Here is a 15,067-nt window from a genome sequence, read left to right on the forward strand (position 1 = left end):
AGAGTATCTTATTAATTTTTTTTAAAATTACAAGCTTCTAAATAGTGATGGACGCAAATTGAAAAAATGCACCTTTATTTCTAAATAAAATATCGGCGCCATAAATTGTGATAGGGACGTAATTTAAACGGTGTAATAAGCGGGACAAATGGGCACATAAAATGCATGGGTTTTAATTACTGTAGCATGTATTAATTTTAAACTATAATGGCCAAAAACTGAGGAATAATGATTTTTTTCCATTTCTATCTTAATCTTCCTGTTAAAATGCATTTACAGTAAAGTGGCTCTTAGCAAAATGTACTACCCAAAGAAAGCCTAATTAGTGGCGGAAAAAACAAGCTATAGATCAATTAATTGTGATAAGTAACGATAAAGTTATTGGCGAATGAATGAGAGGTGAACATTGCTCGGATGCTTAAGATTTTCGACGCTGTAGGCTGAAGTGGTTAATATAAAAAATAAAAAAAAATTACAATAAAAAAGAAAAAAAACATGTAAAAATTTACCTAAGGGTCTAAACTTTTTAAATATCAATGTAAAGATGAAATATTTATATATTTTTTTTATTTGAAACTTGTAAATAGTGATAGATGCAAAACGGAAAAAATGCACCTTTATTTCCAAATAAAATATTGTCGCCATACATTGTGATAGGGACATAATTTTAATGGTGTAATAACCGGGACATATGGGCAAATACAATACGTGAGTTTTTTAATTATGGAGGCATGTATTATTTTAAAACTGTAATGGCTGAAAACTGAGAAATAATGAATTGTTTTCGTTTTTTTCTTATTCTTCCTGTTAAAATGCATTTACAGTAAAGTGGCTCTTAGCAAAATGTACCCCGCAAAGAAAGCCTAATTGGTGGCGGAAAAAACAAGATATAGATCAGTTCGTTGTGATAAGTAGTGATAAAGTTATAGGCTAATGAATGTGAGGTGAAAGTTGCTCAAGTGAAAACAACGGAACGAGAATGGGTTAAACACAGCAGAGCCCAGAAACAGCCTAAGAAGTTTACCCTTACCACTATGAGTACTGCCGGTGGTTTGGGCTGGTTGGTTGAGACTGCTAGTTAGTTGAATTCTGGATAATAGGGACTCTCTTGTACATTTATTTTCTTATTAAAATTCTTTCTATACAGTAAGAATTATTTCTAAAATTGAATGTGCCACGATGGTGCTCAAGTCAGGAGAACTTTCAAAAATAGATGGACTCCAAGATTCAGTACATTTTAGTGTGTAAAGTACTGACTGCTCAGAAAGACTTCTCTCTCTGCTTGTGTAACTATCTGCACGGAGCAGTAAGCATTGCAGATCTGAAGGAGTAATCACCTGCAGTTAACAGAACAAAAACAGAAAAGTCATTGAGCTCGAAGAAAGGCTGACCCATTCCAGTGACTGTGTAGATGAAACCATGATTTTAAAAATCTTACATAGCAGTTTCAAAGTTCCTTGGAGTGTGTCTGGACTATGGGGATTGCTTTTTTTAATCAACAAAAGGGGAATACAGGTAGTCCCCGGGTTACGAACGCCCAACATACGAACGACCCGCCGATACGAACGCCGCGACTGTAGCTCCGCCCCGCCGCAATGACGCCACGCCGCCGGGGACTACCACTTCCCTATAGCAGAGTATGCGCAGCGGAATGGGGGAACAAGTCTCACCTGCTTCCACGGCAGCTCCGGGCCAATCAGTGGCGTCCTCTCATTCCTCAATGGTCCTCCCGGCGGCTTTTGTAGCGTTGTGTAATGACGCAATCAGAAGGAGACCCCACAGCTCCTTCTGATTGCGTCATTATGCGACGCTACAGAAGCCGCCGGGAGGACCATTGAGGGGTGAGAGGACGCCGCTGATTGGCCCAGAGCCGCGTGGAAGCAGGTGAGACTTATTGCGCCCGCTGTGCATACTTTGCATTGGGGGGCACCAGAGACACAGGGGGGCACCAGAGACACAGGGGGGCACCAGAGACACAGGTGGGCACCAGAGACACAGAGGGGGGTACCAGAGTCACAGAGGGGGGCACCAGAGACCCAGAGGGGGGCACAGACGAGGTACAGGGGACAGAAAAGGCACAGTGTCCCGGCTTAAGAACAGATTCAGGTTAAGAACGAGCCTACAGTCCCTATCTCGCTTGTTAACCGGGGACTACCTGTATTCTTTTCACACATCTACTGAGTAATGTAGCAGAAAGTGTTTGTTTATTTACCAGAGACACAGGTGGGCACCAGAAACACAGAGGGGGGTACCAGAGACACAGAGGGGGGCACCAGAGACCCAGAGGGGGGGCACAGACGAGGTACAGGGGACAGAAAAGGCACAGTGTCCTGACTTAAGAACAGATTCAGGTTAAGAACGAGCCTACAGTCCCTATCTCGCTTGTTAACCGGGGACTACCTGTATTCTTTTCACACATCTACTGAGTAATGTAGCAGAAAGTGTTTGTTTATTTACCGTACCCTCTAAACACCCTTGTCACTGTAATTTCATTTATATATATATATATATAATTATTATTCTTGCAGTACTGTTTGACAGAAAAACCTGAAATAAAACCTTTTGAACCAGAGAAGACTGCAAAACAGAAATACCCAATAACTGAGTTCCAGCCAGTTTATTTTGTTGCTGAAAGTTTTGAAGATGCTAAGGAGAAAGTGAGGTAAGAATTGTATGGCTCATACGCAATTAACTTTTTCTCCCGAATTTTCGCCTAGGTGATATTTTTACACTTTGTCAATAAAATTCCTTTTAACCTCTTGCCGACCGCATCACGCTGATGGGCGTGGCCGCGGCGGCAGCCCCAGGACCACCTAACGCAGATTGGCGTAAAGTCCTGGGGCTCTGTGTTGCAGGAGATCGTGCGCAGGCTGCGCGCGCATCTCCTGCTTGGTGGGCGGAGCTGAGCTCCATCTTTAGTCTCCGAGCGGCCATTGCTGCTCAGAAGACTGTTACACGGCGAAACTGCCGTGTGTTTACTTGTACAGCGCTGCGATCAGCAGCAGCACTGTACTGGGGATAGCCGTGTGACACGGCTGTCCCCCTGGGGGACAAGAGAGCGATCGGCTCTCATAAGCAGAAGCCTATGACAGCCGATCGCCGTGATTGGCCAGCTTTGGGGAGGGAGGAGATTTGGTAAAAAAAAAAAAAAATAGTGATAAATGTTTAAAATAAAAACAAAAAATTTTTTTATTTCAAAAAAAATAAACACAGGGGGGTTGGGGGGGGGGGGGGGTTGGAGAGTTCTGTTGGTGGGGAGAAATGGGGGGGGGGGTCACTTGTGTGCAGAGTTGTACGTCCCTGCAGCTTGGCCTTAAAGTTGCGATGGCCAATTAAACAGAAAATAGCCTGGTAACTAGGGGGGTTTAACACCATGGTCCTCAAGAGGTTAAACCACCAGCAAACAAGAAAATACACAGAATAATTTTGACATATACGTTTTCACATACTATTAAGGACTTTTTCAGTTGCAAAGTGCTGATAACAAGTTATTTCAAAGCGAAGAAGGAGAAAACTCAGGAGAACATGTTAATTGGATAAGAAATGTGTATAAAGACTTTTACATTTTCAGTTTTTATTATGTTAATGGTTTTACATGGAGAATTGATCAAGGCTAAAAACAAATAATATTCAGAACTGATTCTTTAAGATCTTTTGGTCAGGTGCACGCTAAAAGTTATATATCTCAATTAGAAAGAAAAGAAGGTCCATTGAGAAATAAATTAAAATTATTGGAAAAACATCTATCTACATCTATATCTTGGGGGAACAAGATAGTTATAAAGGATGTGTGCTGGAGATGAGAAACAAATGTTCAAGAATATAGTCCCGTATGGTGGAGTTGTTCTAAAGTTCAAACTTTATTGAAAGAGATACAAAATTATCTTGAATCCAAATTTAATAATCATTTCCAATTTGGGCTCCTTTCAGCCCTTTTTGGAATTGGTATACAAAGAAATAATCCGACAATTTCTAAACTGGTTGTAATAACATCCATAATTGTGGAGAAACTGATAGCAGAATTTTGGAGGAAACAGAAACCTCCTGGATTCTCTGACTGGTTCACTAGAATGTGTATGTACATGGAATGTGTGAACCATGAATCTTTAAGAAACCCAAATTCTTCAAAAGATATAGAGATGTATGCATACTGGGGGAGCAATGTGTTGGGCCAATAAATATTTAGTTGAGGGATGTTCGTAAGAGAACATATGTGTTGTGGATTTAGGTTTTTTGTTTTTGTTTGTTTGTTTGTTCAGATGGTTAATTTTTTGTCGGGGACCATGATGCAAACATGCCTAGAATAAGAGTGTGCTGATGAAACCTAGTTCGATCCAGGCAGAAAAATTGTTGGCTGCGATGTCTGCAAAAAAAGAAAGAACAAAAAATAATAATAATATTCCATCCCACTGCCTGAAGCACACCACCACATCACATCCCCACAGTACACAACCACAGTACACATTCTCACAGCACACCGGTACAACACACCACCACAGCCACCTCCCACAGCACACATTCCCAATGCCTACCTCCTCCACACCAAACCACCACACCACAAGTGCGCCACCATCGCACACCAGTACAGCACCCCACCCCAGCACACCATCACATCACACCCCCACAGCACATTACCAGAGCAAACCACCACAGAACATCAAGCTAAGGTACACATTTGGATTTAGCATAAGAGGACTGAGCATCATGGTTTTAGCTAACCAGTTGATTGTTGCTAAACTTGGCAACACAACTGTTTTTGTTGAGATCTTCAGTGTTTCATAACATTGTTTGCCTAAACCTAACATTCCGCTGCCTGAGACCTAGCCTTAACATTTTCCCTTAAATGAAACTTCCACCTGATGTCCAACATTATCCTTCCTTTTCTGGTTAAAACATTTTTCTCATGCCTAACCCTAACCTCCCACCTTAACCTGTCCTTGATGAAAACCCTCTTCCCAATGTCTCCACTTCATGCAAATCCCTCCCTAACTCCTTAAGCCATTAAACCTTGCAAATTGAACTGCTCTCTACCCTATTACATAGCCATAACACCCCTTATCTAAACCTAATGTTAACCACTACTCACCTTTTGCCCCAAATCTTGACTAATTGCCAATAAAACCTCACTGACATGTCATCAAAGATGGTGGTGGTGTAAGTGAACACTGACATCCATTCCCCTGGTCCATGTGAAATGCTGGGCCCCACGTAATGAAAGAGTAAAAACTTTCCATGCTAAAATCAACCCATAAGAAGCATGCCATTAGGTTAGTGTCTAAAGAAAAAAAGGGCACCCCCCCTTACTGATTCAGGAGAAGTGCAAGACAAAGAAGGTTGTAAGTTAATTTGCAATTTACCTGAAACTCTGATATATACTGTGGTAGGGTGCTAAAATATAGGCAATAAAAAATACAGAGCAATCTACTATCTAAAATACATAATACAATGTTGCTAGAAAATGTAATTAAGTTTCTAACAAATGATGACTACAAAATGTACAGCAAGAAATAAAAGAGAGAGAATCTTACCCTTGTTAGCTAGCAATCGAAAGAAATAGGGAGGGAACAGGAGGCAGGGCAAAACATAAAGTGTGTATGCCGGGAAGGGGGGGGGGGGGGTATTTTTAAATCTTACTGCAAGTACAGCTTGGTCAGAGGCTGAAGGGGAATGACCTAGGTCAGGTGGTATCCTTGTCTACAAAGGTGAATATTAAGAGTGTGCTTACTGTATTCACTAGGATGGAGAACGGAGAATGACTGGTGTGTTTTGGAAGGGTACTCCAGAGGAGGAGAGAGGCTCATGAGAAGTCTTAGTAATATAAATGTGAGAAGGTGATTCAAGAGGAGTAATGAAAAAGTTTGTGTGAAGAGCAGAGGATGCTTTTGAGGAAGTATCTGGACACATGATGTATGGATACATGGAAAAGGAAGAAGATTGGGGAGGGTATTTTTGAGGGGTAGCACTTTTTTTTAATAAATTCCTAAAAGAGTTAAATAGTATATTTAAACTAATTTATTGAATATTGGATGAGACAGGTCGCAGATTGGCCAATCTGTAACCCTCATTTTTAAGGGTGGCTTGTGTTTTCATTTTAAACCTATTTGAAGTAGTTTTATCTTGAGTATAGAGTAGAATAAGAAGTATTTCTTAAACATTTCTTCAGTTTTACTTATCTGTAAGACTTAGGATATATATATATATATATATATATATATATATATATATATACAGTATATATATATATATATATATATATATATATATATACAGTATGTATATATATATATATATATACAGTATATATATACAGTATATATATATATATATATATATACAGTATGTGTGTATATATATATATATATATATATATATATATATATATATATATGTATATATTCATTACAAATTAAGGTTTCTATTTTGGAGCTGACACATTTAGTATCTTGACATTAGTGTGGAATTATAAATAAATGAAACACCCATTTATAATATTTCATATGCTACAAATGTATTTTATATTTTTGATATTAAATGTTATAAATCATACAAATATATTAAGTCTACTATTAATTTCTTTTACATACCTTTTGTCTGTTAGCAGCTGGATACATAGGTAATACAATACAATATATAAATACAGTGAGAAAAGATAAGGGAAGAAACCCGATAGAAAAGCTTAATGAACCTAGGCTGGTATTTTTGCTAATAATGCATGTGGTACAATTATGTATTAAGCAAATCAAAACATTTAAATCTCAACAGGAAATTTGCTGCTACAATTCCTCGTCCATTTTCAGTTCGCTACAATCCATATACACAAAGTATTGAGGTGCTAGATACTGTACAACAGCTGAAAAACCTGGCTGACTGCATCAACGGTAAGTTACCAATTCTATCTAAGTGATATGATCATGATGTATTTCATAACTGAAAAACGTTTAGAAGGTCCATTTATCTGACCTGATTTGCTTATTGGACCACTTTAACAATAGCCGTGTTTTAAACGTATTCTCAATCAATATTGTAGTATGTATATCCCATATGGAAACAAAATGTCTAGGAATAAAAAAAGGCCTCTATGGATGAATAGAAAGGTTAGAGATAAAATGAAGAGGAAAAAAAATGCCTATAAGGTCCTAAAACAGGAGGGGTCCGAGGCTGCACTCAGCAATTACAAGGAGTGCAATAAAAATTGTAAAAAAGAAATTAGGCTAGCAAAGATCGAAGCTGAAAATCAAATCGCTAGGGATATCAAATCTAACCCAAAAAAGTTTTACAAGTACATCAACTCTAAAAAAAGAAAGGTTGACTGTATAGGACTCCTAAAGGATGAAGGTGGAAACTCAATGGTGGATGACCAAGGTAAGGCAGAGTTATTAAATGCTTTCTTTGCTTCTGTCTTTACAAAGGAAACAGCACTGTTGCAAATTACAGAGGCGGAAGAGTCTCAATCTTCTAACTGTAATATTAAATACTTAACGCAGGAAGAAGTAAAGGCAAGACTAAATAAATTAAAAATAGACAAGGCACCTGGCCCGGATGGCATGCATCCTCGGGTCCTAAGGGAATTAAGTTCAGTTATAGATAAACCCCTTTATCTTATCTTTTGTGACTCTCTTGCAACTGGCAGAGTCCCAGTGGATTGGCGTACAGCCCACGTTTTCCCATTATTTAAGAAGGGCAAAAAATCAGATCCAGGAAATTATAGACCTGTAAGCTTAACATCAGTTGTATGCAAACTATTTGAGGGGTTACTAAGAGATACTATACATGACTTCATAGTAGAAAATAATCTTATTTCTCAGCATCAACATGGGTTTACTAAAGACAGGTCCTGTTTGACTAACATGCTCAGCTTTTATGAGGTAGTGAATGCTAATATGGATATTGGGAATGCTGTAGATGTGATATACTTAGACTTTGCTAAGGCCTTCGACACTGTTCCCCACAAAAGTCTGGTGCAAAAGATGAGGATGCAAGGATTGGGGAAGAGTCTGTGTGCTTGGATAGGGAACTGGCTAATGGACAGAAAACAAAGAGTTGTGGTCAATGGATCATACTCAAAATGGGAGACTGTTAGCAGTGGGGTCCCACAGGGGTCTGTACTGGGTCCAGTGCTCTTCAATTTATTTATTAATGACCTAGTGGATACAGTAGTGAGCAATGTTGCTATTTTTGCAGATGATACAAAATTGTGCAGAATCATCAACTCTAAGGAAGATAGTGTTATATTGCAACAGGATCTGGATAGGATGGCTATATGGGCACATACATGGCAGATGAAATTCAATGTTGACAAATGTAAAGTCATGCATTTTGGTCGTACCAATGGTCTAACACCATACAAAATAAATGGGATACAGTTGGGGACATCAAACTTGGAGAAGGACTTAGGAGTACTCATCGACAACAAGTTAAATAATCGTACTCAATGCCAAGCCGCTGCAGCTAAAGCTAACAAAATTTTGGGATGCATTAAAAGGGAAATAAAAACTCGAGATGCTAGCATAATATTGCCCCTGTTTAACTCTCTAGTAAGGCCACATCTGGAATATGGAATTCAGTTCTGGGCACCACATTACAAAAAAGATATTGCAGTTCTAGAGCAGGTGCAGAGACGAGCAACAAAATTGATACGTGGGATGGAAGGTCTCACTTACCAAGAAAGGTTAGATAAACTGGGTTTATTTAGTCTAGAGAAAAGACGCCTTAGAGGAGATCTAATTAACATGTATAAATACATCAGAGGGCAATATAATAGCTTGGCGGATGAGCTTTTTGTCCCTAGGCCTTCTCAAAGGACTAGAGGACATGATCTGCGCATGGAGGAAAAACGTTTTAGCCATTTATTTAGGAAAGGGTTCTTTACAGTAAGAGTGATTAAGATGTGGAATGCATTGCCACAGGAAGTCGTTATGGCAAACTCTATACCTGCATTTAAAGGGGGCTTAGATGCTTTCCTTGCGTTGAATGACATCCATGGCTACAATTACTAGGTAATGCCAATGATGTTGATCCAGGGATTTTATCTGATTGCCATCTGGAGTCGGGAAGGAATTTTTACCTTGTAAGGGTTTTTTCGCCTTCCTCTGGATCAACAGGGATATGTGAGGGAGCAGGCTGGAGTTGTACTTTGTACTGGTTGAACTCGATGGACGTATGTCTTTTTTCAACCAAAGTAACTATGTAACTATGTGTTAAAGAGTGATGTTTGCACTTGGGAAAAAATTAAGTTCAAGTACTACCTGCAATGGCATTCGGGAAATTCCTTGACATTGCTACATAGCTTTATGATCGCAGCAAAGACTGTTTTGAAAACATGGACTTTGTCAGAGAATTTTTTTAATAAACACCCACTCAAATTTAATTTGTGATAACAGTGTTGGCCCTCTGCAAAGCCACATGAACTCATAACCATGCATGCAGGTTGGATGACTGGGAAGGACAAATTATATAAAAAAGAAAGAAACAATCTTCACACCAAAAAACATTTTGATAAAATATAACAATAACAAGTATTTTATAAAAATGCATAATCGTGATTGACATTTATTTTTATTTTTTTTATGTTCTTTCCCCTGTGCTTAATTTGTGTTCTTCTGTTCTTCTTTTGTGCTTCCTGCTTGATAGTGGAATCACATTATGCATTCCATGCTCACCTTCAAGGGTGCATGTGATTTGAGTTTATATCACAAGCTGCCAGCATGAACAGCACTGGTTTCTGTTTGGAGGGGGCTCTACAAGGGAAAGCCAGAGGCGGCGCTACCATAGAGGCAAAGGAGGCAATTGCCCCAGGGCCCCAGAGCCCCCAGTGGCTACAAGAGGGAAAACAAGTTTTCAAGAAGACCTTATAGTTTTTGTGAAAATCGATTTTAAAGTTTCAATGGAAAAAAAATACACATTTAAAAACCCGCCGATTTTAACGGTTAATAGCAAATCTACCTTAAATGCTAGAAACCCTAAATTTGCAGGATATGTTAAGGAGATCATTGGAAATAAGAAGAAAAAAACAATTTTTCAAAAAGACCTTATAGTTTTTAAGAAAATCGATTTTAAAGTTTCGAAGGCAAAAAACGGAAAATTGTATACTTACCTACGGTAATTTTCCTTTCCTGGTGCATCTCCATGGCATCATACTAATGGGTAGCTCCGCCCCCTCTCAACCCTGATAGGACCATGTATGTATAAATCTTTGGAAGCCACGGCCTGCGGCCATTCTTTTATATATTATCTCTACAAAAAGGAAGGGTTCAGATGATGCCATGGAGATGCACCAGGAAAGGAAAATGACCGTAGGTAAGTATACAATTTTCCGCTTTCCCTGGTGCCTCCATGGCATCATACTAATGGGATGTACCACGCCACAAATAAATACTCTAATCCAGGGAGGGATATGCTTCAAAAGATCAGAAATTTATTTACACATATCAGGCAAAAAAAAAGAATGGCCACAGGCCGTTGCTTCCAAAGATTTATACATACATGGTCCTATCAGGGTTGAGAGGGGGCGGAGATACCCATTAGTATGATGCCATGGAGGCACCAGGGAAAGTATACTTTTAAATGCGGTAAATGTCACTTTTAGTAGCAAACCTAATGGTTGTGTAATTTTATATGTATCAAAAGAAAGAGCAATACATTTCCTGACGGGGTTTCCAGGGGGTCCATACGCAGTACGTATGGACCTCCTGGAAACCCCTCCGCAGCCGCAGCGCTTTGGCCAGGGATCGCTATACAGCCGCAATATGGCTGTATGAATATCCCTGGCATTTTTTCTTATTTTCCCAATTTTTTTTTATGTTTAGAGTGTGGGAAACCATTTTTTTTTTTAATAATGTGGGGTCCCCCTTTCTGAAACTTTTTAACCCCTTGTCCCCCATGCAGGCTGGGATAGCCAGAATGTGGAGCCCTGACCGATTGGGGCTTCACACCCTGACTATAACAGCTGCAAAAAAGGTCCCTTAATGCCCCCCAGGTTTATTTTGCCCTGGGGCCCCATTGTTTCTTAAACCGGCCCTGGGGAAAGCAAAAGGCAATATTTTCAATTGTTGTACCCTGTGTTAGTGCATGTGGACCACACACCACAATTCACAGACATGCTCAGGTCCCAAGCTGTGATCATAAAACCAACAGTGTATTACAGTGACATAATGCGGTAGTTGAACAAAACAATTTTCTCTTTTGAGAAGTGATCTAAGGGTACATTGAGTCAAATAGAAATAAATGTTTGTAGACAATAATTTTTCCAGTCGATTTATAAAATGACAGAATCAAATAGAAAATGATCAATGCTAACACCATGAGAGTGGGCACAGAGCACCATTAGTTCTCACTCATGTGGAGGTGTTATTTGCAGATATCTTTTGTTTGAAAAGGCAAAATTGTACTTTACAGCCAACTAAATGATGTTTTATTTCTCTTAAAGTGGTCTGAAAGTCAGCATTTCTACTTTGCTCTAAAAGATTCCTCACAACTTTAAAGCTACTAACCCAGAAAATTGTTTTAGCAGAACATCACTGAAATTGTTAATCAAAGCATTTTGTCCTGCTGTTCAGCTTCAAATCTGCATCCAAACTGGAGATAACAGTATCTTTGTTTACATTCCAATGTTGATACATTGTCTGTAACAAGTAAAAACCACTTTCTGAGAAGCTTTCTGCTTTAGGCACACACACAGTTTAGAAAAACTCATTAGAAGATGTTTAATATATAATGAAAAGCAGTTAGAATAAAATGCAATGGCAGCTTTCAAGGCAAGAAATACTACACTTTGGAAACTTGTAATTTGTAGAAAGACAATATTACTTATGCACAAAAGCAAATATGATAACTGTATGAATAATAAAAAGTAGAAAACACATTTTATTAAATGTTATGCCACTTTAATGTATTCTGATATACTCAAGTTGATCATCACTTGATATATACTTAATAAGCTATTTTTTCTGCAGGTGAAATTGGGATACTGTGCAGTGCACTGAGGAAGCTGGAGTGAGCATATTAATGAAGCAACACCATTTATACAGCAAGGAGGAACACATTATCAAGACTGAATCACTCAAATAGGAGTAGTTTATGCCGTTTATATTTTTATAGCTATATAAAAGAATAGATAAAGTAATACCTCACTTATCAGCATGCTCGTAATGCTATACTATCTAAAAAGATCATAGTCAAGTCTGAAATCATTTACCTGCATGCCAATTTTAGTAGTAAACTAAATTTTGTTTTATGTCTAATAAATTAATTGTTCTTTAGGGCCCAGACTTAATGAAATATTGGCCACTGGGAAATTTACTTAAAATGGGCCAGTGCAGAACAATGCAGAAAGGGTACACATTGACAGGAAGCAGTGTTGTGAAAATGTAGCTCTTAGGGGGCATTAAAGGAATACTATCGATACCCAAGTGTTCTAAAATGACAGTGTGCAAATAATGTCTAAGTAGCTGTGTAAACATTTTCCTACTTTTCATGTTAAATATCAGAGGCAAAAGCTGTAATTTATTGAGGGTAGGATTTAGCTATATTGGGACAAATCAATTGCAGAAGGGGTGTCTGCTCTGCTTCAATGCACAGCCAGAGTTGCATATCAGACTACAGAAAGCAAATATCAAACATCAAACTCTGAAAGCAAAAACAGTTACATTTCCTCTGCTCTCTTCAGACACTTCAGTCAGAAACAGAGCTCCCAACAGCTGCAGCTCCTGTGTCCTGTCTCTCTCTGTCACACACAGAGCTACACATAGAGTTAACTGATCAAGTGTGAGGGGAATTTCCCCTCTCCTCATGGCTCAGTCAGCAGTCAGTTTTGGCGTCAGTAAACTTTGAATGTATTTTGCTAACAGTAAACAAAGAAGTTGCTACTAAAATGTATACTCCAGTACTTAGCAGCACTACCCAAACAATTCCTGTGTCAATTGAAAAAAATATGTGAATCGATAGTATTCCTTTAAGGTAAGCATCAATTACTTTGATCCTGCTATTCACACCTGAAGAGAACTAAGTCTAGGGTATGCAGAGATTTAAAGGAACCCAACTCAGTTCTAAGTAGGATGGGGACTGTACATACAAATGTTTATCTCATTAAGTCAAATATCACTTCATGTACCCTTTAAAATAACGCTCCCCTCCACCCAACAGACCCATCTCCTCATACACACAGATGTGCCCCACCAATAGTAACTGTCTTACCAGAAACAAAAAATATTGATCATATTGACTATTGGTACTGAACTAATGAATGTTGATCACATTGTCAGTGAAGTTGTAAATTGCTGTCAAATTGCTCCTTCACTACCTAACGACTGCATCACGCCAATGCGAGAGAACGCGGTGGCTCCCCCAGGAGCGCCTAACACCAATTGGCATCAAGTATTGGGGGCGGAGATTGCAGGGGATCGAGAGCACCGATGCGAGCACATTCCCGCTTGAATGATAGAGATCCACTCCGTCACTAGTCTCCCAGCGGTGATCACTATTTACATGGTACAGTGCTGCGATCTATGGCAGATCTGTACTAGGGACAGCCGTGTGACATGGCTGTCCACTCTGCAGCCACAAGAGTGATTGGCTGTCATAGGCTGATGCCTATGACAGCCGATGGCGTTGATTGGATGGTGGGGGGAGGGCTAGCAACAAAAAAATAAAAAATAGCAATATTTATTTTAAAAAAAACAATTAAATATTTATAAAAAAATAAATAAACACAGGATCAGCGATCACAGTCCACCAACAGAAAGCTCTGTTGGTGGGCAGGAAAGGAGTGTGGGGGATCACTTGTTTGCTGAGTTGTACAGCCTTGCAGCAAGCCCTTAAAGCTGCAGTGGCTAAATGGTAAACAATAGCCTGGTTACTTGGGGGGGGCCCTTGAAGGGGGTAAAGCCTGTGGTCCTCAAGTGGTTAAAATTAAAAACAGTAGATGAGAAAAGTGGTTGGAATATAATACAATATCTGTGTTCCCCAATTACTTTTATGCCAGCTTTTAGCTTTTAAAGCAAACATAGTCCACAACAACTGCTATACATTCACTTCAACAAGATACATACGTAAAAGAGGTAAAAAGAAAAGTGGGCAAAGGGGAAAAAACTGTTAGATTATCAGAATTTCATTCCAGGCTTCAATCTTGTACAAATGTGTTGTCGGAAAGGAGTGGTTGTTGGAAAAAGCAGGTGCATGTGGAGCATGTGTATTCTGCCCAATATTAGGAGATCAGGTGGGTTGTCAGGTAGAAGGGGAGCAAAAAGTTAATGCATATAGCTGGATAGGTCTCTCACTGATTGAGAAAATGATCTTAAGCAAAGGTTAACCCTTTTGGACCTTTTCTACTGGTCCTCCATTTTTTTACATGTTTAGTTATTCTCTTGTTCTGCATAGATATTCTTCTCTAGTCATTAACAATTGAATTCTCAACCTTGCTAAGTCTTACATCTAGATCACCAATAAGTCCAGTGATTTCTCTAATCTGTTTGGAATATTTCAACACTTTTTTGCCTTCACTTTCACTTTAAACTATTGCCGACCGCGTCACACCGATGGGCGTGGCCACGGCGGCAGCCCCAGGACCGCCTAACGCCGATTGGCGTAAAGTCCTGGGGCCAGCTAATGCAGGAGATCGCACGCAGGCTGCGCGCGCATCTCCTGCTTAGGGGGCGGAGCTCCGGCCCGCCTTCAGTCTCCGAGCGGCTGCTCGGGAGACTGTTAAACGGCGTGATCGCCGTCTATTTGCATGTACAGCGCTGCGATCGACATCAGCGCTGTACTGGGGACAGCCGTGTGGGACACTGGAGAGCGATCGGCTCTCATAGGCAGAAGCCTATGACAGCCGATCGCCATAATTAGCTGGCTGTGGGGAGGGAGGGAGGGAATAGTTTTAAAGAAACATACTGTTTTTAACAAATAACAGTAACAAAAATATTTGTAAAAAAAAATAAACAATCTGGGGGCGATCAGACCCCACCAACAGAGAGCTCTGTTGGTGGGGAGAAAAGGGAGGGGGGATCACTTGTGTGCTGTGTTGTGCGGCCCTGCAGCTTAGCCTTAAAGCTGCAGTGGCCTATTTTAATAAAAA

At 39.6% G+C, this 15,067-nt stretch overlaps 1 protein-coding gene across 1 annotated transcript in view; it reads left to right on the top strand.

Moving 5' to 3' along the window:
• The window catches only part of PAH (phenylalanine hydroxylase), a 120,880-nt gene extending 106,083 nt beyond the window's left edge, over nucleotides 1-14,797 (top strand). Inside the window, exons 11-13 of the mRNA XM_068276940.1 lie at nucleotides 2,529-2,662; nucleotides 6,763-6,878; nucleotides 11,952-14,797. Coding sequence (XP_068133041.1) covers nucleotides 2,529-2,662; nucleotides 6,763-6,878; nucleotides 11,952-11,995 — 294 coding nt within the window. The 3' untranslated portion in view covers nucleotides 11,996-14,797. The remainder of the gene's footprint in view (nucleotides 1-2,528; nucleotides 2,663-6,762; nucleotides 6,879-11,951) is intronic.
• Nucleotides 14,798-15,067: the final 270 nt, after the last annotated feature.

Source organism: Hyperolius riggenbachi, chromosome 3 (genome assembly GCF_040937935.1).
Source record: "Hyperolius riggenbachi isolate aHypRig1 chromosome 3, aHypRig1.pri, whole genome shotgun sequence".
NCBI lineage: Eukaryota > Metazoa > Chordata > Amphibia > Anura > Hyperoliidae > Hyperolius > Hyperolius riggenbachi.